A 26,000-nucleotide genomic window follows, 5' to 3' on the forward strand; every position below is an offset into this window, starting at 1 on the left:
TAAGTCTCACCGGCCAAGAAGGGAGGAGGATCTAGGAGTTCCAGACAGCCTGGAGCTCCCTGCCAGCTTTCAGGGTCCTCCACTGGAGGGAGCGCAGAGCCCAGAGGGATTTAGCTTTTTCAGAGGTCCCAGGGGTGGGGTTGGGGGGTTGGGGGGCGGGTGCCCAGTTCTTCCTGTGCCCAAATCGCAGGCCCCAGCAAAATTCTGAGTATGGGAGAGGCAGTTTGGAGCCACAGGTCTCCGCTTGGTTTTAGGTGACTTTCTGGAGAATAGTTGATCGCTTTTGAGGGGACACAGTAAGTGGAGGTCAGGCTCCCTCCAGTCTGGCCCCAGGATCGGTAGCCCCAGTCCTTGCTCCCTGGACCCCATGATCCCCCACTCGGCACAGGAGGCACACACGCTCACCCTACTTTCTTCCTCTTCCTCCTCCAGCCCACTTTCTCTTCTCTGTGTCGTCAGAGCTCCAGGGAGGGACCTGGTTAGACGGAGAAGCCGGAAACAGCGGGCTGGGGCAGCCAGTGCTTACACTGAGGAGGAAAGACGGGAGAGGTTGTGTGTGTGTGTGTGTGTGTGTGTGTGTGTGTGTGTGTTGTTTTTGGTGGTGGTGGTGGTGGAGGGAGGGGGGGATTGCCAGCAGGGCCAGGCCTGAACTCGCTGGATAGAGCTACGGACTCATGGGGCCTGGCAGTGCCCGCTGAGAGAGGGAGAAGACAGCGGAGGGGTTGCCAAGGTGAGGGGATGCCTCCGAGGAGGGGGAGGGGGAAGTGCTGACTTTAAGTGTGTGTGTGGGGGGTGTGGATTAGCAGGGGTACTCTCGCGACCCTACCCTGGGCGGGGTGTATGTTTCCCGGGAAATTGTTTCATTTGGTGTTGGGAGCTGGTGGTCCTGGGTTTGGGCACTTTTGAATTCTCAGAGGAATCTGGTCTGGGCAAGGCCCGGCACTCCCACCTCCCCGCGTGGGTCACTTTTTCCACACCCCCGCCCCCGCACCTCCAGGGGCAAGTAAAGGCACGGAAAGGAGAGCAAGGAGGTGCCCCTCTGCCCTGGAAGGGGGGAGGGGAGGTGCCTGCCCCTCCCTAGAAGGTTGATGCCCGAGGGAGGTGGGTCCTTGACAAGCCCCTATCCTGTTCCCCCATAAATGCAGTCGTTCAAGGGTGTGGCTTGGGGGGATGAGCGAGCCCCAGATGTAGACCTCATGGTGCCCCGGAGAAGGGGGAATTTCCCCCTCAAAAGTGCTCCACGCTTGGCTGCTGTAGACGCCGAGATTTCCCGGTGGCGGCGCAGGGTTAACCCTCCTCGTGCTGAATTGGCTCCACCTTCCCGCCCCCACTGCCACATACACATATTGGGCAACTCAGAGAAGCTCTTTTGACTTTTGATCCTGTGGTTCCGCGGTCAGAGGGCTCGCGAATGCAGGGACAGAGGTGATCGGATTTAGGCCAGGAAGCAGGCTGCGGAGCACGGTGGAAGTCCGGGCTTGCCTTCCAGGTTGGGAAGTGCTGGGGAACGCTGGCCCCGCCCCCCCCGCGCCGTGGCTCCTCCTCCCCGCCGGTCTTCTTGGGGGCTTAAAGCTTAAGGTGCGGGCAATCCGCAGTCAGTGCAGGCCCCTGGGCTCAGCTTCGTTATAGGGTGGCCCTCTGAGGTCTGGAGATGGATTAGGGGAGGAGATTTGAAGACTGGGCCTTGCCGGGAGGCTGGTCACTCGACAAGGGTTTATAGAAGAAAGTGGGGAGCGAGTGGAGAGGGCTGCCTTCTGCTTAAGGATTACCTGTCTCCACTTGGGTAGGGATAGAGGGTCAAAGGTCTGAGCACCATGAGAAACAGGAGAGGAAGAGAGAAGAGAGGAATGGAGTCCTCTCTTGAATTTAAAACATAGACCAATAGGTGCCCCACTCCAGGGTGGGAGGTGGTAGAGAAAGGCCTGTTGGAAGATCCTGAGCCGGCGGGAGGATTCTGCCTTTCAGAAAAAAGAACTAGAGGGTATAGAAGCTGGTGGGTGGGGGGAGCAAGAAGGCTTGGGACCAAGAGTCTCCAGAGAAGGGGTCCCTCTCTTTTCTATCCCTTTGGAAGTCTTGGGAGAGAGGAGTAGCCAAAAGCCCAACAAGAGGGCTTGTGGTTACTGGGTTGGGGGAGACTCAGGGAATTTCCACCGCCATCCTCTCCATTCTCTCATCTCTAGGAGAGGGGCACTATGGGACACAGGCTCTGAGAGACCCCTGGGAAAACACTGGTTGACCATCCCCACCCCGCAGCCCACCCAGAAATGGGGATGCAACCCTCTCCCCTACTTTTTCCATCTCCTCCTTTCCTCTCTCCTTCTTTTCTCCTCTGCCCTTGGCCTCTAGCCCAGCCTCTAGCTTCCTCTTCCCAGCTTCTAGGCTCCTCACTCCAGGCTTACTAACACTGCTTTTTCTCCAATCTGTCCCACCTTCTTTCCAAGTTCTCTCTGCTTCACCCTTTCCTCCAACTCTGCCTCCCTTTGTCCGCTCTCCTCCCACAGCCCCACCTCTTAGGATGTTGGGGTCTGGATGTGGAAGGGGCCCTCACAGAACGGTGTCACTTACCTCTTGGAATCAAGTCCTGATTTCCGAACTCACTGGCTCAGTGGCCTTGGCAAGCTAGAGAACCTCCTTTAGACTCAGTTTCTTCATCTATGAAAGGGCATAGTTCCATATTTTAAAAATCACTGCAAAGCTCTGAGATAATGAGCTTCATGTAATGCCTCAAACATAGTAAATTCTCAATAAATGGTAGCTGTTAATGCTCTCCCGTTCTCTTCGTCATCGTCCAGCCTTTTCAAATTATCTCATGGAGCCCCAGGATTTTGAGGGGTGTCCTTAGTGACATCTTTGGGGTCAGGAGGTAGGGAGAGGGAAGTAGAAGCCGTAGGATTTTGGGCCTACCACATTTGCTTTCAACAGAGAAACTCTAGTGTTATACCTTTTATATAATTGGGATTCCACAGATTAAAAACTAAAATTGTCTACTACTTTAGAAATTTTTGGAAAGTTCTGCATGTATCCAAGTCTCATATTTTATGAGATGAGAAGATCAAGCCTCACAGTGGGGAGGTTCCTTGCCCACAGAACCAGAGCCAGCTCAGAGCTGCAATCCAAGTCCTCTGCCTTCTCTCAGAGAGCTTTCTGTACTCTGCCCACCTGTCCTGTCCTTCCAGCCCTCTGGCTGCAATTCAGCTCTTCCTACCCCATCACCCCTTTGTTTACAACTGGAGGGATTACCTTGTTTGGGGCATTGACCAATAATGTCCCCCGGTTGAGGTATCAGGCTGTGAGTGGTGATGCGTATGGTCTCTGGGATCTGGGATCTGTAGGAGGTTGCTGGCTGCCCCCAGAACATAAGCTGACTTTCTTGGGTGCCTCTCAGAGTGGCCTTGTTCCTTTCCAGAAGGCACCCTCCAAACCCCAGATCATGTCTCTGTGGGGTCTGGTCTCCAAGATGCCTCCGGAAAAACTGCAGCGGCTCTATGTCGACTTTCCCCAACACCTGAGGCATCTCCTGAGTGACTGGCTGGAGAACCAGCCCTGGTAAGTCTTAGCTGCCCCATGCTGGTCTCCTCCAGGTCTTCCCTCTCCCACCTTCCCTCTCATTAGATTGCTCTGTCCCATGTCGGGACTCGGGATGCGTTATTCCCTGTGTGGTGGCCAAGATTTAGCGGGGACCAGATTATGCACATTGACACACAGAGTCCCCCACACCCTGAGGAGCCCCAGTCAAAAAGGGAGAAGGTCAGGACTGGGCAAGGGGACACCCCATAGCAGCTGGAAAATTGGGGAACAAAGGGCACATGGATGAGGCTGTACAGGGCATGGATGGAGACTAGGACTGGGAGGAGCTGCTGAGCTGTTTGTTGAAGGGCGGAAGATCAGTAGAGCTGGAGAAACCCTGACCCAAGCCCACCTCATCTTGATCTTCCCACAGGGAGTTCCTGGTCGGCTCAGACACCTTCTGCTGCAACATGGCTAGTGCCCTCCTTTCTGCCACTGTCCAGCGCCTTCAGACTTCTGCTGGAAAGCAGGGGGAGGGGAGCACCATCTTGCAACACATCAGCACCCTGGAGGTAGGGACAAGGAGGGGAGGGGACGAGGCTGGAGTGGGGCTGGAGTGGAGCTGGGATGAGACTTGGAACACCTGAAGAAATTGGATGCGAGAGCAAATTGGTGTTCCTGTAGTTAGCTGTTAGCTAGCATGCAAATGAGGTTTTAAAAGCATGCAAATGCATGAAAACTTCTGGAGTCCACAGTTGCGCTGCCTTTCTGTGTGCTTAGGAATGCGGCAGGGGGTGGCGTGGATTGGAGGGGGAGAATAACATGGTCGATAGCCAGGCTAACCCAGTCCGCCACTCTTCATTTCTCTAGAGCATATATCAAAGGGATCCCCTGAAGCTGGTGGCCACTTTTAGACAAATCCTTCAAGGGGAGAAAAAAGCTGTTATGGAACAGGTATTGTTAATACCCCACCTCCCACCCCACGTCAACTCCCTGGGATGTTAGCTTGAGCCATGAGAAACTAGAAGGAATTTGAACTTCAGGAGAGGCTCAATGTTTTAGGCCCAGGATAACCAAAGGAGGTTCCAGGGGTCAGAGTGCTCCCCAAGCCAAGCTCAGGGAAGCTTCAAAATGAGGGACTGAGGGTAGTGAGGCCTGGGGAGGAGAGAGCAAGGGGTAAGAGGCTGTTTCTGCCAAGAGAGAGATTTTATCCGCGGGAGATTCCAAAACGTCAGGGAGAACCTTCAAAGCAGAAAAGGAGCCAGACAAGGGAAGTGGTTTGTTTCCTTTCGGCAGAGCATGGCGGCAGGCAGCCCTTTAGGAAGCAGAGGCCTAGTGTAGAGGGATGAACGGAGTATCTCATCTCTTGGTGTCTGTCCCTCCCGTGCAGTTTCGCCACCTGCCAATGCCCTTCCACTGGAAGCAGGAGGAACTGAAGTTTACCACAGCCCTGCAAAGGCTGCAGCACCGGGTGGGGGAAACTCGCCTTCTCCGAGAGGCCCTGCAGCCGGGGGCTGAGGCTGGCCAAGGTGGGAGTGTGGGTCCGGCGCTCCGAGAGGGTTCTGGGGAGTGGGTGGGAGTGACACCCTCTTGGACCTCACCTTTGACCGAACCTCAGATTTATGTGTACCCTTTATTTCTCCCCTCACTCTCAGTGTCTCTGCACAACTTGTTAGATGCTCCTGCCAACGGGAAGGGGCCAAGTGAGGTAAGTGATGGATTGGGAGGTGGAGTTTGAACTCAAAAGTACAGTCCGGGAGGGATCTCAGCTCTGTGGAGGGATGGAGATTAGGCCTCAGAGGGATACACACTGTGGCAGAGAAGGGGCAGGACTGAGAGGGGAAAGAGAGAGTGGCTTGCCCTTGGGCTCTGGAGGAGGAGCCAGGCTGGCCCCTGCTCAGGCTGACCCTGCCCGCAGGCCCTGGCCACGTTGCTGCAGGAGACTGTTGGGGAGCTGGAAGCTGCCCAGGCCCTGGTGCTGAAGAGGATCCAGATTTGGAAACGGCAGCAGCAGCTGGCAGGGAACGGCGCACCCTTTGAAGAGAGCTTGGCACCATTGCAGGAGAGGTCGGGGCAAGACTGATGGGACTGAGGGAGGGCCAGGGATGGGTGTCTGCTGTCCTGGCTGGAGGACAGGTGAGAGACAGAGGTGTCTCTCTGTGACACAGGTGTGAGAGACCCAGCAGGCCAATTCCAGCAGGGCTGCGCGCTTGTGCCGTTGTCAGGTCCCGTCCTGTCCTGTCTGAGCACGCCCGGCCGAGGGGGGTGGGAGCGGGAGTTCACCTGGCCCATGCTTTTCTTTCTTTCTTTCTTTCTTTCTTTCTTTCTTTCTTTCTTTCTTTCTTTCTTTCTTTCTTTCTTTTTTAAAAGATTTTATTTATTTATTTGTCAAGACAGAAAGAGAGAGCGCACACAAGCAGGGGGAGCAGCAGGCAGAGGGAGAAGCAGGCTCCATGCTGAGCAAGGAGCCCCATGTGGGACTCGATCCCAGGACCCTGGGATCATGACCTGAGCCGGAGGCAGATGCTTAACCAACTGAGCCACCCAGGCCTCCCTTGGCCCGTGCTTTTCTCTTCGAGTACCTTGCCCAGCGGATTGGGCAGCCTTTTCCTATTTGGTCTGTTGGGCGGAGGCTCCTTTCAATTTGCGCCAAAGTGCCATGCGTGTTGGCAGCTGACCTGGGCACAAGAGTCCTGGGGAAGAGGCAGCCAGGTTTCCACAGGGGTCCAGGCGCAGAGAAGGAGCCTCATACCCAGAGTCAAGGCAGGTCCCACAGCCCCTTCATCCCAGGCGCCTTGCAGCCATACATACTCTCCTGCTTTCGTTCTGGGTCTAGGGGTAGGGAGTTTGGGCGGCCCGAATTCTCTGTCCCCTGACCACTGTCCTGGCCCCAGGTGTGAAAGCCTGGTGGACATTTATTCCCAGCTGCAGCAGGAAGTGGGGGCAGCTGGCGGGGAGCTGGAGCCCAAGGCCCGGGCAGTGCTGATCAGCCGGCTAGATGAAGTCCTGCGAACCCTCGTCACTAGGTATGCCCCCTGAGCCCTCAACCCGGCCTAGAGCAGACCCTGAGGAAGGAAGAGGCTTAGAGCAGTGGGAAGGGTGCCAGAAGGGACCCAGCCACTAAACTCCCCTGTGTCTTCACTCCTCCCAGCTCCTTCCTGGTGGAGAAGCAGCCCCCCCAGGTTCTGAAGACTCAGACCAAGTTCCAGGCTGGGGTTCGATTCTTACTGGGCCTACGGTTCCTGGGGGCCCCAGCCAAGCCTCCGCTGGTCAGGGCCGACATGGTGACTGAGAAGCAAGCCAGGGAGCTGAGCATGCCCCAGGGGCCCGGGGCTGGAGCGTAAGCCAGGGCTGGTGAAGGCCTGGTGAAGGCCTGCTGGGCTGATGGGGGCCAGGGGAGCCTGGGCGACTGGCACTCCAAAAGAGCAGGGTGGTGAGGAGGGAGGGCTGTGAGGTGTGTGGACCCTGAATGGTCACGGCAGAGGAAGGGGGGGGTGCATCAGGGCTGGAATGGGATGGAGAATTGTGATTTGGCCAAGATAGGGACCTCCTTGAGAATCCAAGCAGGGAGATAGAGATTTGGGGCCGGCCGCCCTTGCCATCCACACATGGACTCAAGCTCCTCCCCACCCCTGGCCCTGCTGGGATGCACCCACTCAGTGTCCGACCTCCCCTGGCAGAGAAAGCACTGGGGAAATCATCAACAACACTGTGGCCCTGGAAAACAGCATTCCTGGCAACTGCTGTTCTGCCCTGTTCAAGAACCTGGTGAGGGCTTTGGGGAGCCATTGGGAAGAGTGGGGGTGGGGGGGGATCTTCAGACTGAGGGACTGTCTTTGGAGAGGGTGTCGGGAAGCCTCACCCCTGCTCCCCCTCCCACTCCTGCAGCTTCTGAAGAAAATCAAGCGCTGTGAGCGGAAGGGCACTGAGTCCGTCACCGAGGAGAAGTGTGCGGTTCTCTTCTCCACCAGCTTCACACTTGGCCCCAAAAAACTCCCCATCCAGCTCCAGGTGAACTGAGCCTCAGGCTGCCCAGTCTAGGGCACCAGCTCCCCACCATGCTACATGCTGGGGCCCTGACTCCTCACTCCTCATGATGGCTCCGTAGCCCGTGCCTCTGGGATCCGTGTGCACTGGGGTCAGGGTGAGAGCGGGAGGCGCAAGAGTGCGCCTGCCTGGGAATCGTGTGGTGGCGACTAGCTTTTATTATACATTTCGTGTAGACCAGGGCACTGTTTTAAGTCACACATACACACATACTTTAGCCCCATTTCACAGATGAGTCCATTAAGATACAGAGAGACTGAGGAATTTGCCCAGGTCACACAGCTACGAAGTGCTGGAGCTGGCATTGGAAACCTAGAGGTCTGGCTCTAAACCACTGACTCATAACCACTTGTCTACAGTTAGGCCTTAATGGAGCTTTAGAAAACATTTGATAACACACCAGGAACATTTGACTATGTCGTGTGACTCCTAGAGCGTCCCTGCATTCTCAGAGCCAACCCCCTGAGGAAGCCCCTTGCTTCAGTAAGAAGATCCCCCTCTTCTCGCCCCTGTCAGGCTCTGTCTCTGCCACTAGTGGTCATTGTCCACGGCAACCAGGACAACAATGCCAAAGCCACCATCTTGTGGGACAATGCCTTCTCTGAGATGGTGAGGAAAGACCTGGAGTGGCCATGGAGGGAGGGAGGGGAGGAACAGGGGCGAGCAACATGGGCTGTCATGTCGGGGGAGGCAGGGAGCAGACATGTTCAAATGGGAGTGGCCATAACTCTTTTCACCATACTCTCTAACTTCACGCTTTAATACTTCTGACCTCTTTTCGTGCTGGTCTTAACAGCTACCATGTTGTAGCACCCTAAACTATTTTCGGAAAAGCACCGTCTTTGTGAGCGAGCTCAGGGGGATAATGGCTGGGAAGGGCAGCGCTGGGGAGGTGGGAGGGAGGAAGGCCCCTCCTGAGGAAGAAGGAGGATGATAGTCTGAAGTGTCCTATCCTTCCACTTCACCCCAGGACCGTGTCCCCTTCGTGGTAGCTGAGCGTGTGCCCTGGGAGAAGATGTGTGAAACTCTCAACCTCAAGTTCATGGCTGAAGTGGGGACCAATCGGGGGCTACTCCCAGAGCACTTCCTCTTCCTAGCCCAGAAGATCTTCAATGATAACAGCCTCAGCATGGAGGCCTTCCAGCACCGTTCCGTGTCCTGGTCACAGTTCAACAAGGTCATTCCCCTGCTTTTTGGACCTCCCACCCCTAAGCTCTTCATCCATGAGGCACTCAGCACCTTCCCAACCTCTGTCCGGAGACTGACCGCTGGGGTCTTCATGGTGCCCCATCATGGGGATCAGGGAAGCCTCCGTCACCGCCCAGGCAGGAAAACCCTTTAGCCGGGCGGGTAAGCCCAGAGGGAGCATTCCCCAACGTCCCTCAGGTTTTGGACTGGGGGCCCTCTGTCCTCCCTCTCTACCAGTGACTCGCATGACTCATCCAGATTGTGTGTAAACACAGCTCTGATTCAAAATGACTTTGACCCATTGGGAAAATAGTTCCTATTGCAAAAACCAGGATGAAATCCCCCAGGGACACACACAGTGATACCAGCAACCATGTGCTGACACCTTACTATGTGGCAGAAACTGTGTTTAGCGCATTAGGTATGTCATCTACTTACCCCTACCAACATCCCTTTGAGGTAGCTGCTATTATCTGAATTTTACAGGTGAGGAATGTGATGCTCAGAGGGGTTAAGTCGTTTGTCCAGCAGGTGAGGAGGGTGGGATATAACCCCCTATTTCTTGCTCTTAGCCGCCATATTTTAACTGCCCTCTAAGGGAGGTGGCTCAGAACTGGACCTGTTACAAGAATGGGGGAAAAGGTCTGGGTGTCTTGGTTGAAGACCAGCTGAGTAAATGCAGTCACGTACTGATCTCTTAGCAAAAAAGAAAGAGAAGTCTACATGACAAAAGGATGTGTTAGCAGAGGGAACAGGACACTCGCACCTGGCAATCTGCCTTGTCTGGACTCTGCTGCCCTTGTTCTAATCAAGGATTGGTGGAGCGCAGTTGTTAGGAGGGACTCTGGTCTGGACTTCCTGGGCTACATCCCAGCTCTGCCTCTTACAGCTGTGTAGACCTGGGCAAGTTACATGACCTTTCTGGGCTTTGACTTCTTCATCTGTAAGATGGGATACTTAGATGCTTGTAAAGATCCGGTAAGTGAATTTATGGAAAGGACGTGCAATACTGCCTGGCACCTGGTCAGTGTGAGGGTTGGCCATTGTCGTTGATGAGATCTCAGATTCTGTTTTGTCCTTCAGCCCTGTGACTGTTGTGTGGGCACTCACAACCCAGGACCTGTCCTAACCAGGCCCTAGCTCTGGCCCTCCTGTGTTCACACTAGCTCCTCCTTATTCCCCAGGAGATCCTGCTGGGTCGTGGCTTCACCTTTTGGCAGTGGTTCGACGGTGTCCTGGACCTCACCAAGCGCTGTCTCCGGAGCTACTGGTCAGATCGGTGAGTCCCTGCCCCAGTGGCCTGAGCACTTGTACCCCTAGCTCCTTCTCCACAGCCAGTGCCCCAACCCCATCCTCTCCTTCATCCTGGCCAGGCTGATCATTGGCTTCATCAGCAAACAGTACGTCACTAGCCTTCTTCTCAACGAGCCTGATGGAACATTCCTCCTTCGCTTCAGCGACTCAGAGATTGGGGGCATCACCATTGCCCATGTCATCCGGGGCCAGGATGGTGAGGTCACCCCAGCCAGTCCTCTGTTTCTGTGCCTGTGCCCTCTGGGGTGTCTCCTGCCTGGGAAGGAAATGTCTTGGCCTTCCTTGATGCCAAGCCTGATCTTCAGGGAGTCCTTCCTTAGGTCCAACTTCCCTCCACACTTCTGCAGTCTACCTTCTCATTGTGAGCTCTGTAGGAACAGAGACTGGTTGGTCTCCCTCCCCCAGGACTCTCACCTTCACTCCTCTCCCCCTCATCTTGGTAGACTGAGAGTGGATCTCGTGTTGGGGCAGGATGGAGAGGGGGAGAATGTCTGGACAGAGGGGACTCAGGGTCTCATTCCTATTGTAGGCTCCCCACAGATAGAGAACATCCAGCCATTCTCTGCCAAAGACCTATCCATTCGTTCACTGGGAGATCGAATCCGGGACCTTGCTCAGCTCAAAAACCTCTACCCCAAGAAACCCAAGGATGAAGCTTTCCGGAGCCACTACAAGCGTAAGCTGGAGCTCGCAGTTTGAACCCTTCTTTTGCTCATCTCTTCCATCATCCCAGTTGCCCCCTTCCTACACAGTGTATGTCATCCCTGACTTCTCTCTCCATTTTCAAAGCCCCATTTCTCCTACTTGCCCATCAGCTATGCCCACTTTTACACATCCCTTCCTCCCCAATCCTGGGGCACTCCATGGCTCTCCTTTCCTCCCCCACAACAGCTGAACAAATGGGTAAGGACGGCAGGGGTTATGTCCCAGCTACCATCAAGATGACTGTGGAAAGGTGAGTGTGGCGTTGTGAACGGTGGGCGGGCCTGGTACTCCTCGCTGGAAGAAGTGGTGACATCAGCCTTTGGTCAGTCACACGGACCTCCTTCCCTCCTCCAGGGACCAGCCACTTCCTACCTTGGAGCCCCAAATGCCTACCATGGTGCCAGCTTACGATCTTGGAATGGCCGCTGATTCCCCCATGAATATGCAGCTCAGCCCAGACATGGTGTAAGGAGCTTGAGAGGCAGGAATGGGAGTGGTCTATGGGGACAGGTGTTTAAGCCTGGGCAGCTGGGAGAGCTGGCATTAGGGACTGAAGTAGGGGATTTCCCTTTCTAGGAGAGGGATTCCCATCTTGGGGCAGGAGGTGGGGGTGTCCAGCAGAGGGCTGGCCTCAGGGGGGTCTGCATTCTTTCCCCAGGTCCCAAGTGTACCCACCGCACTCTCACTCCATTCCCTCGTACCAAGCCCTCTCCCGGGAAGACACGTTGACAACCTTCCCAGAGTAAGTGGAAGGGACACGGATACCCATCCGCAAGGGGGATGGGCATTTACCATTTGTTAGGAGAGGCTCCGCTGTGAGAAAGGGGCAGCAAAAGGCTGACACTCTGTCTCTTCTGTCCACTCCATTGAGAGGTTAGTGGTTAAGATCCAGACTTAGCCAGGTTCAAATTCCAGCTCCGCCACCTACTGACTTTGGGCAGGTTGCTTCATACTGGTGCCTGAGAATAGGGAGTATTGATAATAATAAACTAATAATACCTTCCTCGGGGAATTATTATGAAGGTTAATTGAATTAGTAATACCTGTAAAGCTCATAGCAAGAACTATATTAAGAACTAAGATTACCTCTCCTGCCACTGTCATTTATCTGCTGTCTGGATTTTTATTTATTCATCTGTTTTGGCCTTGAAGTGGCCTAGACATTTTTCCTCCCTAAGTAACACTCTTATTATAATAACTGCAGGTGCTTATTGACTCTTAGACAAGGCACAACATCTCCCCTCCCAGGAGTTGAGGTAGGGTAGAGACTGGGGGGCTTAGAACCACTTAGAACCACCAGAGTCCAGAGAAACATTAGAAATTAGCTAATTCAAGGTCTCCTGGGTGATTGAGTTGGTTAAGCATCTGACACTTGGTTTCAACTCAGGTCATGATCTTAGGGGCCTGGGGATAAAGCCTCCCTCCAAACCCCTGGCACTTGTGTTGTTGGGAGTCTGTTTCTCTCCCTGTTTCTCTGCTCCTCCCCCTCCCAAATAAATAAAGAGATCAGCTAGCTCAGCCCTTCTCTCCTCCCCCAGCCCAATCCCCAACACATACACATTTTACAGATGAGAAGGCTGAGCCCACGGCTTACCCAAAACTATGTGGTCGGGAAAAGGAGCTGGAAATTGTTTGCTCATTCAACGACCTTGACTTTGGAACATGGTGCCCTTGTCTAGCCTTCCTTTCTCTGACTGTGCCCTCCTTCCCGTTTCCAGATCTCATCTGCAGATGCCCCCCAACCTGAACCCGATGAACCTGTCCTTTGACCAAACTCACCCTCAGTGAGTGACAGCACCCCTCCTGATCCCATGCTCCCCATTCCTTCCCATCCTTATCCCACCCCCATCTTACTGACTTTTCTGGTCTTGGCAGGGGCCTGCTCCCATGCCCATCTCAGGAGCATGCCGTGTCCACTCCTGAGCCCCTGCTCTGCTCAGATGTGACCATGGCTGAAGACAGCTGCATGAGCCAGTCAGTGGGAGGGTTCCCTCAGGGAACCTGGTGAGTGGCATCCTGGGGGTGATGGCTGGGCAAGGGCTGGAGGAGCGGGTGCCATAGCTACCCTACTGTTTCTCCCCTTCCTTCTTACAGGGTTGGTGAAGACATGTTCCCACCCTTGCTGCCTCCTACTGAACAGGACCTCACCAAGCTTCTCCTGGAGGGGCAAGGGGAATCGGGGGGAGGAGCCTTGGGCACCCAGCCCCTCTTGCAGCCCTCTCATTATGGGCAGTCTGGGATCTCAATGTCCCACCTGGACCTAAGGGCCAACCCTAGTTGGTGATCCCAGCTGGAACGGGAGCCCTGAGAAAGACCGCTCTTCTACCCCCCCGGACCTGCTCTGGACACTTGCCCATGCTCCTGCCAAGCGGCAGATGGGGAGAGTGTCCTCCTATCCCCATCTACTCCCTGGTCAGGAGGAAAAGACTGCCAGGAAAATGCACAGTGGGTGGAGCCTATCCACTCCTTCCTCCTACCACACACCCCTGTCCTCCCCCTTCCAACGCTGGAAGGGAAATTCAGGTTCCAAGGTGAGACACGCCCCAACACGCCTGCACACACAGAAAACACACACACACACACACACACCCTCTCTCCCTGGAAGATGGGGCTGAGTAGGAAGGGGGCTGGGCAACAGCACAGGTTAGGACAGAGGACTTCTCTGACCATCTTGAGCCCAAGCCCAGGACACACATGTAGAAACATGCAGACACGTGCACACGTTTGTGCGAGAGGCTGGGAACTGAGGGATGGGCTTGGGTCCCAGCCCTGGGGTGGATGGAGAAGCAGTTCAGGAGACCCTGGGTGGGAGGAGGTGGGAGAATCTGTACAGTTGGGTGACTGAGGTGGGTTATGCCCAGATTAAAAAACAAATTTCCAACAGCCCCACATTCCTGTCAGTCAGATGGAGATTTTTGGTTATGTGTAGGTCAAGGGCTGCGTTTTACGGGCAGCTGTGTGAAAGTGTGCATCCCTGAGACGTGTGAATATACAGATGTCACACACATTCACTGTTAGGGCCACAAAAATACATGTATCTTTCTGATCTTGCCTGTGTGACAAGTTCAGAAGTGTGAAACACTGCACAAAAGACACCAGTGAATGCGCTAGCTTCTTTGATGCACGCTAACCCAGATGTACTCAGCTTTCGTAGGACCGTGGCCCCCGTGGGTCTGTGTGGCTGTGACATCTGTATGTGGCTCTAGCTTTGGTGGCTCAACCCTGCCAATCCTGCCCAAAGGCCAGGGGTGAGTCTGGGACCCAGGCCCGGGCATGAGATCCTCTGAGTGAATTAGGGGGCCTTCCCTGCTGCTGCTTTTCTCTTTCCCCATTCACTGCCAGCTTCCCTCCACTGCCCCATTCCCGTGCCACCCTTTCTCCCTCTTGGTGGGGGGGGGGGGGTCATCGATCCTAAGCCATAAAATAAATTTTATTCCAAAATAACAAAATAAATAATCTACTGTACACGATCTGAAAAGAAAGATGCTCTAACTGCTCAGACAGGTGCTGCGGTCCAGCCCCCAGCTGAGGGAGACCCTGAGTCCAACCCAGGCCTCCTGAGGGGGCCGATTGAGGGGACCCCACATTCACCCTCCCCCCTACCCGCCGAGAGGGCAGGAGGGAAAAAGTTGCTGAGGACTTGGGGGAAAGATGGGGATAGGTGGGCAAACTGCAGCACTTGTTAAATTAAAGAAACAAACTAGAAGCACAAAAATGGGGGAGCAGAGGGGAGGAGGAGGTCCAGTGTTCCCAGGCCCCCAGTTCTGGGGGGAAACATTGCCATTTTTAGCTGTTGGACCTTCCCAGGGAAGTCCCCTTTTCCCCCATGTCCAAACTGAATCCAACTGCTCATACCACTGGTTCAAGCTACAGAGAACGGGAGTGTGTTGTGTAAGGGAGGGGAGAACCCCAGATACCCTGGAGACAGAGTCCTTGCCCCCTTGCTCTAGGCAAGGGTGAAGGGGCACCACGCACCCTCCTTGTGTCCTCTTGCCAGGCCCCTGCTCGTTATTGCTTGAAGCCCCATAGTTCTATGCCCATGGAGCAGGTGGGGAGGCAGGAGAAGGGCAGCTGAAGGATCCAGGGTTGTGACCAGATGCCAGGGATGGAGAATGTCGGAGTCCATGTGAGCCAGAAGCCCGAGTCCTGGGTCTGAGGACACCAGTGCACCCCTCACTGCCTGCTGGCCTCCGCCTCCACTTTGACGCTGCTCCTGCGACCTTCCACCAGGGCAGGATGGGGTCCCGGGGCGGGGCATCGGTCCAGCAGCCCTTCCTCGAACTCTGTAGGGAGAAAAGGGGTAAGTTAGGAGGCCGTGGGGTGGACGATGCAAGGAGGTGGCTGGACAGGAGGCAGGTGTCGGGAGACTGCAAAGATGAGCTGGATTTGATAGGCTGCCTCCTGCCCACTGCACATTTATAGGTGTGTGTATGGGGGGGTGTTCCATACCCAAGTGTGTGCGTCCCCCTCCCCTTTCTGGCTGTGTGTAGCGCTCTCTCTGTATGTGTCTCTCTCCTCTGTCTCTCCCGCCTCCGTTCTGCTGGAATTTCTGGTTCTGTCAGGAGCTGTGGGGGTGGCTTGGCTCTGACCTCTCCCCCTCCCCCCCCTTCCCAGGCTCTGCCGCCCCCACTCATCCCTGGCCCCCTCCCAGGCCCCACCTACCCTACCATGCCCCTCCAGTTTCTTAGAAGCCAAATCAAGGGGAACACAGGAAGCCAGCCTCCCAACTCCTCCCCCAAGAAGAGCCCCCCCTTCTAGTCCCCACCCCCACTTCCCACCCACGCAGAGTTTAAAAATACCAAGCCAGGGTTGGTGGCTTTGTCTGCTGCATCACTCTCAGCCCAGCCGCTCTGGCCCTCTGGCGGACTACTCCCTTCCCCCATACACACACAAAGCATCCCCCTTTGGGCTCCTCTACTTCCCAGCTAGGCAACCCCACTGTAACTCCTAGCCTACCCTACCCTTCTGCCTTGGTGGCAGCTCTGTCTCTGCTTCCTTTCTTGGTGACCCTCCCTTCCTGTTCCCCTAGTCCCCCATTCTCTGTCCCCTTGCTCACTCCAGTGCCCCTTTCACAGATCTCCATTAGGATCAGATCCTCCTAGTGGAAACAGTCCTGTAGGATCCCCCTTTCCTCAGCCCAAGGCCTGGATGGCTGGAGCCCCAGCACCCTACTGGCTGCCCTCTCTGGTGACTACATCCCTCTCCCTCCCATCTGGCCCCAGGACGCCAGGACTGCTGGGTGGGGCCTGGGTGGCAGGGGAGCTTGGGGACAGCGCTGCTGCTGCCTCACCTGCGAGAGGCGGCTTCGCAGGCACACAGGGGCTGAGGCGCCCCACGCGGTCGTGGGAGACGAGGCGGGCTAGCCGCAGCCCCTCATCCATCAGTGTCTGCTGCAGGATGTGGCGGCTCCACAGCCCATGGGCTGGCAATGCCAGCGGCAGGTCAGCAGGGGGCGGCGTCAGCCTTGGGCATGACCCCACAGCTGTGGGCATGGGCACGGATCAGGTAAGGGACTACAGTCAAAGGAACCCCGCCCCGCCCCCTCCCCACCTCAAGCGCAAAGCAGACCCATAGGCCCAGGCCCCTTTGCCCCGATCCAGCCAGGCCTCCCAACCCTGCTCCAGGCAGAGGCCTCCTAGCTCCTTCCTCCCACCTACTCCACCCCCACAGCTCGAAGAAAGTATTCTGATGGACACTCACCCTGCAAGTGTCCGTCAAGACTCTCCCCAGACAGGCTGGCGCTGTCCTCCTCCAGGCTGGGCCGGTATGGGGGTGCATAGGACTCAGGGCCTGGTGGAGGCTGCTGGAGTTCAGAGTGACTTTGCTCTCCAACCTGTGGATGCCCCAAAGGGGAAGATGAGGACCTAGCAAGGGAGGGGCTGGGGAGGGGCGCTAACCCACTGTGTCCACCCTAGAAACCTACCTCCTGTTTTAACTTCTTCAGTGGAGGGCCTCCCAGTTCTTCGGGGTGAAGCCTGCGAAGACGAGAGCAGTAAGGAAGGTGAAGCTGGGGAGGGCGGCACGGCAGACAGAACACAGAATCTGGGGAGGAGCGTGTGCTCTTTCAAGACCAGAAAGCAGCTGGCTGAGCAGGAGTGTCTAGCTCTGGTACTGCTGTTGTGGGTGAGCAGACAAAATCCGAGATGGACAGGAGGAGGGCCCAGGCCCAGACAAGTGGGCTTGGCGCAAAGCAGGACACGCACATGGGCAGGTAGCAGGCCTAGAGGCCCCTGCCTGGGAACTTAGGCCCAGGACCCAGCTCCTTGGCAGGATTCTCTAATCTAGGAGGGACCTGGAGAAGGGAGTCTCACCTGGAGCCCTTCAACGAGGACAGGTAGGTGCTCTCTCGGGCCACTTGGCGTGACAGGGAGAAGAGCTCCACCCTCCGCAGTAAAAGTGTGTTGTCCCGCATGCAGAACTGTGCAGCAGCTTCGTTGATGGTCAGCTGTGGAGAGGGCCGCCGGAGCGGGCACAGTCCTCAGGCCCCACTGCCTTGCCCAGACCTCCTCCCACCCTTCGCCGTCAGATAAAGCCCGTGCATTAGACACTTGCTTAGGATCTGATGCTATGGAGTTCTCTGGAGGCGGAGGACAAAGGCCAACATCCCTGGCTGCCTAGGGAGCCTGGAGTCCCCTCAGCCAGAGCATTCCCAAGCGGCACGGAGCGGGACTGCCCGGCGCTGGCCTGTACCTCTGCTTTGCCCCCAGCTGAGGAGGGAAGCACTGCAGTGGCCGGGACCGGGCTGTGTGGGGGTGACTGGGGCGTGGGGTCCTCGTCAGGAGGCAAGGAAACAGGTTGGGGAGGGCGAAGGTTCTCCACGGTGAGGAGGGTGAGGCCTGGGAGCCAAGTGCAATCCTAGGAGAATGGGGTCCTCACCTCATGCAGGCTGAGCTGCTTGCCCTCCCGCCGCTTGGAGTCAAAACGGCCGTAAATGATGCTGTATTTGCGGATCTCCTCCTCCTTCTGGCTGTCGCTGTCGTCCATCTCAAAGATGTGCCCCACGCTCCGTGCCAGCTTCTTGTTCAGCTTCAGCAGGGATGTCACCTCCCCAGCATCCCCCCTTGGGAAGCTCCGGAAGATCCTCTCCACACTCTCCACCACCATGCGCACCATCTCTGGTTCCAGGCGATCCGGACCACCCCCAGCCCCAGCAGCTGCCAGCCCCCCAGCCCCAGTCCCCTCTGGGACTCCTCCCCCTGCAGGTGGGGAGAAGGGGGGTGAGCCTGCCTCCTCTTCTCCTCCCGCCCCAACGTCGGACTCTGGAGTGCTCCGTCCTGGCCAGATCCGGGGGTCTCCGGCCCCGGGTCCCCCAGGCAGTGGTGACAGCTTCTCTCCAAGTTCAAGGGGGCTCTTGGGGCTAAAACTGCGGGCACTGCCTGCCTTTTCCCCTGGGCTGCTGTGCCCATTGCTCATGCTTCCTTTCCGGGTGCCTGCAGTCTCGGAGATCTTGAAAAGTGGGATACTGGAGACAGGCACAGCAGGCACTGGCTGACTGAAGAGCCCTGGATTGGTGGCCCATTCTCTCAGTGCCTTCTGCAGGCGGCGGACATGGAGGGGCTTGGTGGCCATGCCCACGAGTGCCATGATCTCCAGGAACTCTTCCTCGCCAGCCTCACACAGTTGCTGCACGTCGTCCCCTCCCTGCTGGATGAAGGTTTCATAGTAGGAAAGGAGATTGGCGCGCTGCAGGACCCGGTAAAGCTGCAGCTCCCCCAGTGTCCGAGGCAGTGCCATGGCTCGGGCACTGGGCCTGAAGAGGAGTGCGGTAGAGAGAAAGGCAGGCAGTCAGTATGGGTCCTCCTGCTGAGTACCAACCCACACTCGCAATTGTCCTCTCTTTCCTGCTTGCTTCTCTTCCCCTCCTCTAATGTGCTCTCTGCCCAAGACCCAAGCCTGAGCACAGACTCAGAACTAGGCATTACCAGGAGGCATAAACACAGCAGTGCCATCCCAGACTGGCCACAAGTACCAAAAGGCAGCCCAGTCTCTCTGCCAAAATCAAAGGCTCTTCACCCCCATTCTCAGCTTTTACTTTTCTGGCCTGGGGCAAGGAGACCTTGAGCACTGAGGCCAGCCAGCACACCCCTAGGATGGCTGGGCCTCCTTTTCGACCAGAACAGTCTTCACCCTCCACCCTAAATGCCCAGCAGTCTCAGCTTTACTCAAGGTGACTTTCTACACTGAGGTGCATGTAGGACCCCTGTCCTCCCCACAGTGGATGCCTGGGACCTACTGCTGGCCAGTTTCACTCCGTGGTGGCGGTGGCGTCCTACCTAGGCAGCTGCAAGGGAGGGGTGTGGCCCTTTCTCACTCAGCAAGCCAGGCGGACCCCTGCTCTGCTCAGCTCCCCTGAGCTGTTCCGCGGGACCTCCCCTCTCCTCCCGACTGCCCAGTGCCCCTTAAGTTGGCCCCTCTCCCAGCAGTGACCTTCCCCACCTGCTGGGTAGGTAGGCCGATCCCTTCAGCTCAGGCGCCAGCAGGGATGAGTGCCTCAATTGTTCTGCTCTGGGGCCTGTTCCGCCCACACACACTCCTACAGCGGCAGCGGCAGTGGGCGAAAACCGCCTGGGGGCTCCCACCTACCTCCTCTCCCTCATTTTCCACCCACACCTCCAAGTGGAGCGGGGGAGCGGCTCAAGGCCTCTTGAGGGAGGGGCTGCACACCGAAACTCCCCCCCGCGTGCCGTAAATATAGCTACAGAAAAGAGAAGGGAAGCCTAAAGCTTCTCCACAGCCTTGCTGATGCTCTCCCCTGGCTCCGAGGCGCCGGCTTCTCCCGGACCCCGGGGCTCGCGTACTCCGTATGAACGGAAGACTGAAACAGCGCAGCAGCCCTCCCCCAGCCCTATTACCAGCCAGAGCTCCAGGGCTTCCCCTGGCGTTTGGGGGCCCCCACATTCTTTGCAGGGGGTTCACATGCCAGATCACATCGGCAGAGTAAACGGGGGATGGAAAATTAACTACTACTTTTTCATATCCAGCTTCATCCGCTCCCTACCTGCTCCCAGGGCCCCCTAATTCAAAGACGCACCCCCTTTTCAATCAGTCTCCACCCCCCACCCCCGTCCCGCTTCCCCTCGTTCTCTCCTCGACCTCCGCCCTCCGGACCCCTTTACTGAGTCCAGCTCCACCCATTCCACTCCCCGCCGCTTCCCTCTGCCCACTAACTTGGGTCTGGGCTGCGGGGTCCGGCGGGCGCAGTCCCCTCCGCCCGGCGGCTGCTCGGCTGTGGGGGAGGGCGCTCTGTGCATGGACGGCCGGAGGCCACAGGGGCTGCCCCTCTCGGTGCCCAGCGCTCGGCGCCTGGCGCGCGCTGCCGTGTCCGCCGCTGTCCGGGCTCCGTCCCTCCCTCCACGTCTCCTCTCTCCGAGCCTCCGCGCCTCTGTCTGTGCCTCTGCCCCCCCCTCCCCGGCTGCGCTTGCCGCCTCTCCGCGCCGCCGCCCCCGCAGGACGCACGGGGAGCGAGGCCCGGCGCGGCGCTGGCTGCCGGGCGGGCGGAGGGCGTGGGCAGCGCCGGGGGCGGGGGCCGGGGGCGGGGGGCGGGCGCCCGGGCCTCGGGGCCGGCGGTGGAGGCGCCGCGGCAGAGCGTCGGAGAGAGGCGGAGACTAGGGGGAGGGGGCGTGGAGCGGGAGGCGTGGGCGGGGACTCGGAGCGGCGGCGCCGAGCTTTGGGACTGAGGTGACCGAGGCCGGGCTGCGGGAGGGCGGGCTTGGGGACCCGGCGGGCGGGGCGAGGTCGCTCCGCGCCGCCCACGCCGGATGCACAGCCGGCCCTCTTCGCGCCCACGTACCCACGTGAGCGCCCAGCCGGCGACATTCCTACATCCCCCTCCCCGCCCGCTCCTACCCCTCCGAGCAGAGAGCGGAGTTTCACAACCACGCGCGGGTACACAAAAACACGGAGAAGCGCACGAACGTGCACACGCGCCTCAACAACTACGCGGACGCCCGCTGCCCACACTCCGGCCTCGCGATGCTGTACGTGGGATTGCTAGGAATGAGCCGGGAAAAGTTGGCGGAGCCTTGGGGTGCGCGGCTCCTCTCGGGCGTGCATCCGACTCCCCTTGAGTGTGCGCTTAGGGCAGGTCTGCGAGCTCGGGGCTCTGCAGGAATTCCTCGGATATCCCAGCACTCTTACCATGCTGCAAAAGGAGTCATTTGAAGGCTCCTGCTGAGAAACCCAGGCCTCCATCCCTGCCTCGAGTCCCTGTCGAAGTTTGGGGTACAGGAATGGGAGGGTTATGGTAGAAGCTAACGCGTCGACCAGTCGCGTCGGGCTGTTAGAGCATTGGTCAGGCAGGGATGGAAGGAGGTACCCCTCCTTCCTCTACTCGTCGCACCCTGTTTGCTAAGGATGGGGACCTGCTTCCGGGGAATTCTGTGGCAAAGCTGGGGTAGGGAGAATATCCATTCTGCGGACGTTTTTAAGGGCCTGCGCTCGAGAGAGTCTAATGGAAGATGGGCGGGAGGCCGGAGAGTCCGACGTGGCTCCCTGCGGAGGAGTTGGAGGGAGGAGCTCCCTCAAGGAGCCTAGCCCCCCTCCGCAACCCACCCTCCCCGTTTGTTTCTCCTAGACCCATCTGGTTCCCATTACACTCCCGCCCACGGCTGGGAGGTCGGGGTGGGGGTGGGGGTGGGGGGCCAGCAGGGGCTCTGAGGGCCGGTGCTGGCTCCAGGCCCCGACAAAATAAAGGCACGGTGGATGGGGAACCGAGCGGACCGGCCGGGGGTCAGGTTCTCCCTGGTCCGAAACCTCAGCCCCGCCCCGCCATTCCGCACTTCTGAGTGGCTTGGGGCCTGGCAAGGCGTGGGCGGCGTGGGCCGGGACTAGTTCTACATTCCGGCTCAGCAGGGGGACCTTTCCGTCTCCGGTGAGGGCAGAAGAGGGGGAGTGCATCCCTGGGTGGGATTTCGGTACCTAAGATTCACTTCTCCTTCAGCCCCAAACGCAGTGAGGAGGTAATAGGAAAGCGCAGATCCCTCCTCTCCCAACTCCCCATCCCCAGTTCCGCAATTGGAAGGCGCGGCTTAGACGGGCTCCCTCCCGGGACTCTCCCCGACCCTCTCTGAAGTGTGTGGGCACCCCCTCCCCCACTCTTCTCTGGTTATTTTGGAGCCTGGGCTGCCAGCCGCTGGCCCCGGGTTTCCACGTGCCTCCTCCCTCCCCCTGCCCACGAGCCCCGTGACGCACATCCTCCGCCCACGCAGCCTCTGTTTCAGGCGCCCCCCCTCCCTCCCACCCGGGCCCCTTTGGGGCGGTGATGAGCCCCCGGGTCCGGAGGGAGACGCAGGCCGGGGAAAGAGCGGAGTAGCGAGTGAAGCCGGCGAGGGTAACCAGCTGGGCGCTGGGCCCTTGGGTCCCAGCCCGGGAAAGGGGACGAGGGAGGAGCCTCCACTTTTTTATTCTGGGGGCGGATATTCGGCCAGAGAAGGAGGAAGGGAGACCAGCCCCAAGACCTGGGCTTGCCCAGTCCCCTAGGGGAGTAAGTAGGGGGTCTCCCTGGGTTCGAACCCGTGTGGGAGAGTGGAACTCCCGAGGGTTTGTATCTTTGTTTTTCAGGGTTGTCGTGAGGTTCAAATGAGAAGATGTGTATGAAGACTCTGTAAAGTGCCAAGCAAATTTAAGACGTTATTGCTAGTTTGTGCCTCTGTATCCTCAGATAATGTATTTATATGTTTCTTTACATCGCATTGTGTATCTGTGTCTCTGTCTCTCTCTAGGTTTGTATGTGAGCCCCTATGTGTGGATTTAAAAATATGTACATTTAAAAAAATCATTGACTTGTGAAGCCCCGCAAGAGGCCCAGAGCGCCCCCGCAGCCGGAGCTGCTGAGACGTCTGTTCTTCGCTTCCCTCCCACTCCTGCCACCCCCAACTCCCCTCCTACTCCCTTCCGCTGAGAACTAGGAATTTCCAGCCTTTTGCAATTGGAGAGAGACAGAGACAAAGAGACCGAGACTATGAGAAGCTATAGAAAAACAAAGATAAAAGGTGGCGGGGGGGGGGGGGCGATGATAAAAGGTGTTGCACAAATACAAAAATCTTATTTCTCCTTTTTTTCTCCGTGAGCCCCATTCTCCCCAGTGTGGATCAGGACCGCTCCCTACCTGACTCACCTGCTTCCCCCTCCCCCATCCGAGTGTTCTCAGAGTTTACGCATAGCATAGCAAGGGATCCCATTTAATCAAGGATTAATTTATTGTCTACACCGGTCTCTTCCAGGAAGGGAAACAGTATCCCCAGTCCCAATTTTCCAAGAACAGGGGGAAAGAGTGTGAAGAAGTGGGTGGAAGAGGAGTGAGGAAATTGCTAACCAGAAGGATTGTCATTCCTGGGCACGTGCAGATTTTCATCTAGCAGATTGCACTGCTCACATTCCCCTCCACTACGTTTTTACCAGGCCAAATCAAGTTCGCTCAGCAGGGTCTGGCTCAAATGTCATCTTCCCTCGTGCGCCCCCCCCCCCCCCCCCGCAAGAATTAATTCCTTCCATCCCTCAGAGGCCTCAAGGCTCTTTGTAAGCCTTTCAATTATACTTGCTTGTCTCTCCCTCAGCCCAAGACTTCTTCAGCGCTTGTCTGCTCTCTGGTGGGCCCTTTGAAATGAATGCATTAATGATGCTATTTCCTGATCTGAGCAATCTTGAAAAGGGCGATTGACACATTTTGCTCCAAAAGGGGCCAAACCTGGGCTAAACTATTAAGTGAAGAGGTCTCCTTTGCTTAAAGTTTCCAGTGAATCTCACAAGTCTGGCTCCTTGGTCTTCGAAAATGTCCACTGTTGTGGGGCATGTGACTGGCTCAGTCAGTAGAGCATGTGACTCTTGATCTTGGGGTGGTGAGCTGAAGCGACACGTTGGGCGCAGAGTTTACTTAAATTAAAAAAGTAAAATGGGGGCGCCTGGGTGGCTCAGTGGGTTAAGCCGCTGCCTTCGGCTCAGGTCATGATCTCAGGGTCCTGGGATCGAGTCCCGCATCAGGCTCTCTGCTCAGCGGGGAGCCTGCTTCCCTCTCTCTCTCTCTCTGCCTGCCTCTCTGTCTACTTGTGATCTCTCTCTGTCAAATAAATAAGTAAAATATTTAAAAAATAAATAAATAAATAAAATGTCCAGTGTTCTGGTAAATTAATTCATACCCAGATGGGAAAGGTAGGAGGCTGAAATCTTTGCTAGTAACAGAAAAATATGAATATAAAATAACGATCTTCATTTTTTTCTCTTTGTAACATGTTATAATTGTGGTCTGAGGAGTGTTCTCCTTCAGTTAGTCATTTTACAAGAGATGCTTCACTGGGCGAAGACAAATAATCCTAACCTCTGCCTTGAAGGAGGTAGGGAGATAGTGCAACAAAAGGGGTACCCAATAATGACAGAAGAATAGGGGGCAACTGATGTCTTCTGGTGTTGTAGGAAACTGGTTTAGACAGGTATCCAAAGGACTTGTTGATGTAGCCTGGGATATTGATGTATGAATAGATTTCCAGGGCCAGTCAAGTCAGACCAGAATGGAAACTTACATGGAGATATGAAACAGAATATATTTCAGAAACTAGAAATTATTCATTATTGGGTCACCTGGGTGGCTCAGTGGGTTAAGCCTCTGCCTTCGGCTCAGGACTCTCTTGCTCTGTCAAATAAATAAAAATCTTTAAAAAAAAAATAAATTATTCATTATTGCTGGATAGGCCGCCCAGGGAGGGGCACCTGATTGGCTCAGTCAGTTAAAGTGTCCTACTCTTGGTTTCGGCTCAGGTCATGATCTCAGGATTGTAGGATTTGTCTCCGTATCAGCTAAGTGCTCATCGTGGAGTCAGGTTGTCCTCCCTCTGGTCCTCCGCCCCCTCCCCTTCCATGCCTGTGTGTGCGCTTTCTCTTTCTGTCTCAAATAAATAAATAAGGGATGCATGGGTGGCTCAGTGGGTTAAAGCCTCTGCCTTCAGCTCAGGTCATGATCCTGGGACCGAGCCCAGCATCGGGCTCTCTGCTCAGCAGGGAGCCTGCTTCCCTTCCTCTCTCTGCCTGCCTCTCTGCCTACTTGTGATCTCTATCTGTCAAATAAATAAAAATTTAAAAAATAAAAAAATAAATATTTTTTCCTTTTTCTAACATTTAAATTCAATTAATTAACATAGAATGTCTTATTTGATTCAGGGGGTACAGATCTGTGATTCCTCAGTCTTACATAATACCTAGTGCTCATTACAACACATATCCTACTAAATAAAATCTTTAGAAGAAAACCAGCCCAGGGAGGTGTACAAGTCCATTTTATTAAGTGTATTTTAGACTTGTGCTTTCTCAAACTATGGCAAAGGACTAATTAAAAAAATTCCAGGGCGCCTGGTTGGCTCAGTCAGTTAAGTGTCTGCCTTCAGCTCAGGCCAGGTCATGATCCCAGAGTCCTAGGACTGAGCCCTGCATTGGGCTCCCTGTTCAGCAGGAAGCCTGCTTCTCTCTCTCCTGCTCCCCTGCTTATGCGCTCTCTCTCTCTCAAGTAAATAAATAAAATCTTTTAAAAATTCTAATCTGGGGCACCTGAGTGGCTCAGTGGGTTAAGCCTCTGCTTTCGGCTCAGGTCGTGATCTCAGGGTCCTGGGATCGAGCCCCGCATCGGGCTTTCTGCTCGGCAGGGAGCCTGCTTCCGCCTCTCTCTCTCTCTCTGCCTGCCTCTCTGCCTACTTCTGATCTCTCTCTCTGTCAAATAAATAAAAAAAAAAAATCTTTAAAAATTCTAATCTATTGTTCCCTACTTCTGTAAAATACACTAAACGTGAATTGTTAGAAAAGTAAAACAAAGTCCATATTTTTATTAGATTCAACAAATACAAAAATTCTCTGTCAAACTGCAAGAAAAGTTTCTAAATGCTTACACTTAATTTCTGAAAACTTTCATTGCAGATTGGTAACAAACTTTGAACAGCCCAATTGTAGTTAGTTTCTTTACATCTATGTTTTAGATCATAGTCAAGACCCCGGGCTTCATCACTGGAGATACTAGGGAATCATAAGGACTTTGTAATATGGGAGTGACACAGGCAGATCTGCATTGAAGAGTAGTGTGGATGAAGGGTTTTATGGTTGCAAAAACCACAGGGCAACCAGCTTGGAGAAAATTAAAGTGGTTCAAGTGAAAGGTGGTAAGATGTATGCAAATAGCCCAAGTAGCTGGGATTCTAGCTTGGGCGACTGAAGAGTTGGAATGGAGTGTCTTCATCAAATTTTTATTGTCTGTAATCCTCCTA

At 55.8% G+C, this 26,000-nt stretch overlaps 2 protein-coding genes across 4 annotated transcripts; one reads left to right on the top strand and one right to left on the bottom strand.

Annotated features, from left to right (window-relative positions):
* The first annotated feature begins 569 nt into the window (after positions 1-569).
* STAT6 (signal transducer and activator of transcription 6) lies at positions 570-14,231 on the top strand. Of its 2 annotated transcripts, XM_047741166.1 has the most exons (22): positions 570-730; positions 3,407-3,546; positions 3,941-4,079; positions 4,378-4,461; positions 4,898-5,036; positions 5,163-5,215; positions 5,426-5,574; positions 6,402-6,533; positions 6,659-6,847; positions 7,188-7,275; positions 7,396-7,518; positions 8,071-8,163; positions 8,525-8,731; positions 9,927-10,021; positions 10,116-10,252; positions 10,586-10,732; positions 10,948-11,011; positions 11,116-11,226; positions 11,420-11,503; positions 12,480-12,545; positions 12,637-12,765; positions 12,856-14,231. In XM_047741166.1, exons 2-22 carry the CDS (start codon positions 3,431-3,433, stop codon positions 13,043-13,045), a joined length of 2,535 nt encoding a protein of 844 aa, XP_047597122.1. In that variant the 5' UTR covers positions 570-730; positions 3,407-3,430; the 3' UTR covers positions 13,046-14,231. The 2 variants fall into 2 exon arrangements, with proteins under 2 accessions (XP_047597122.1, XP_047597123.1); XM_047741167.1 differs by lacking the exon at positions 6,659-6,847.
* NAB2 (NGFI-A binding protein 2) lies at positions 14,171-20,303 on the bottom strand. 2 transcript variants are annotated; one of them, XM_047741169.1, is made up of 7 exons: positions 19,930-20,301; positions 17,638-18,511; positions 17,073-17,206; positions 16,685-16,736; positions 16,462-16,594; positions 16,052-16,243; positions 14,171-15,044 (listed from the first exon to the last, which is right to left on the bottom strand). In XM_047741169.1, exons 1-7 carry the CDS (start codon positions 20,010-20,012, stop codon positions 14,935-14,937), a joined length of 1,578 nt encoding a protein of 525 aa, XP_047597125.1. In that variant the 5' UTR covers positions 20,013-20,301; the 3' UTR covers positions 14,171-14,934. The 2 variants fall into 2 exon arrangements, with proteins under 2 accessions (XP_047597125.1, XP_047597126.1); XM_047741170.1 differs by lacking the exon at positions 16,052-16,243 and having other exon boundaries at positions 19,930-20,303.
* Between the last annotated feature and the right edge of the window lie 5,697 nt (positions 20,304-26,000).

This window comes from Lutra lutra, chromosome 8 (genome assembly GCF_902655055.1).
Source record: "Lutra lutra chromosome 8, mLutLut1.2, whole genome shotgun sequence".
Lineage (NCBI taxonomy): Eukaryota > Metazoa > Chordata > Mammalia > Carnivora > Mustelidae > Lutra > Lutra lutra.

What these genes read in the sequence shown, in the direction of transcription:
- STAT6 (XM_047741166.1), top strand. Translation starts at nt 3,431, where the DNA reads ATGTCTCTGTGGGGTCTGGTCTCCAAGATGCCTCCGGAAAAACTGCAG. An exon ending in TGGCTGGAGAACCAGCCCTG is followed by an intron (nt 3,547 to 3,940) that starts GTAAGTCTTAGC and finishes ATCTTCCCACAG; the next exon opens with GGAGTTCCTGGTCGGCTCAG. An exon ending in AACTCCCCATCCAGCTCCAG is followed by an intron (nt 7,519 to 8,070) that starts GTGAACTGAGCC and finishes CGCCCCTGTCAG; the next exon opens with GCTCTGTCTCTGCCACTAGT.
- NAB2 (XM_047741169.1), bottom strand. Translation starts at nt 20,012, where the DNA reads ATGCACAGAGCGCCCTCCCCCACAGCCGAGCAGCCGCCGGGCGGAGGG. An exon ending in AGCAGCTCAGCCTGCATGAG is followed by an intron (nt 17,207 to 17,637) that starts GTGAGGACCCCA and finishes CCCTCTCCACAG; the next exon opens with CTGACCATCAACGAAGCTGC. An exon ending in TCTTGACGGACACTTGCAGG is followed by an intron (nt 16,244 to 16,461) that starts GTGAGTGTCCAT and finishes CCATGCCCACAG; the next exon opens with CTGTGGGGTCATGCCCAAGG.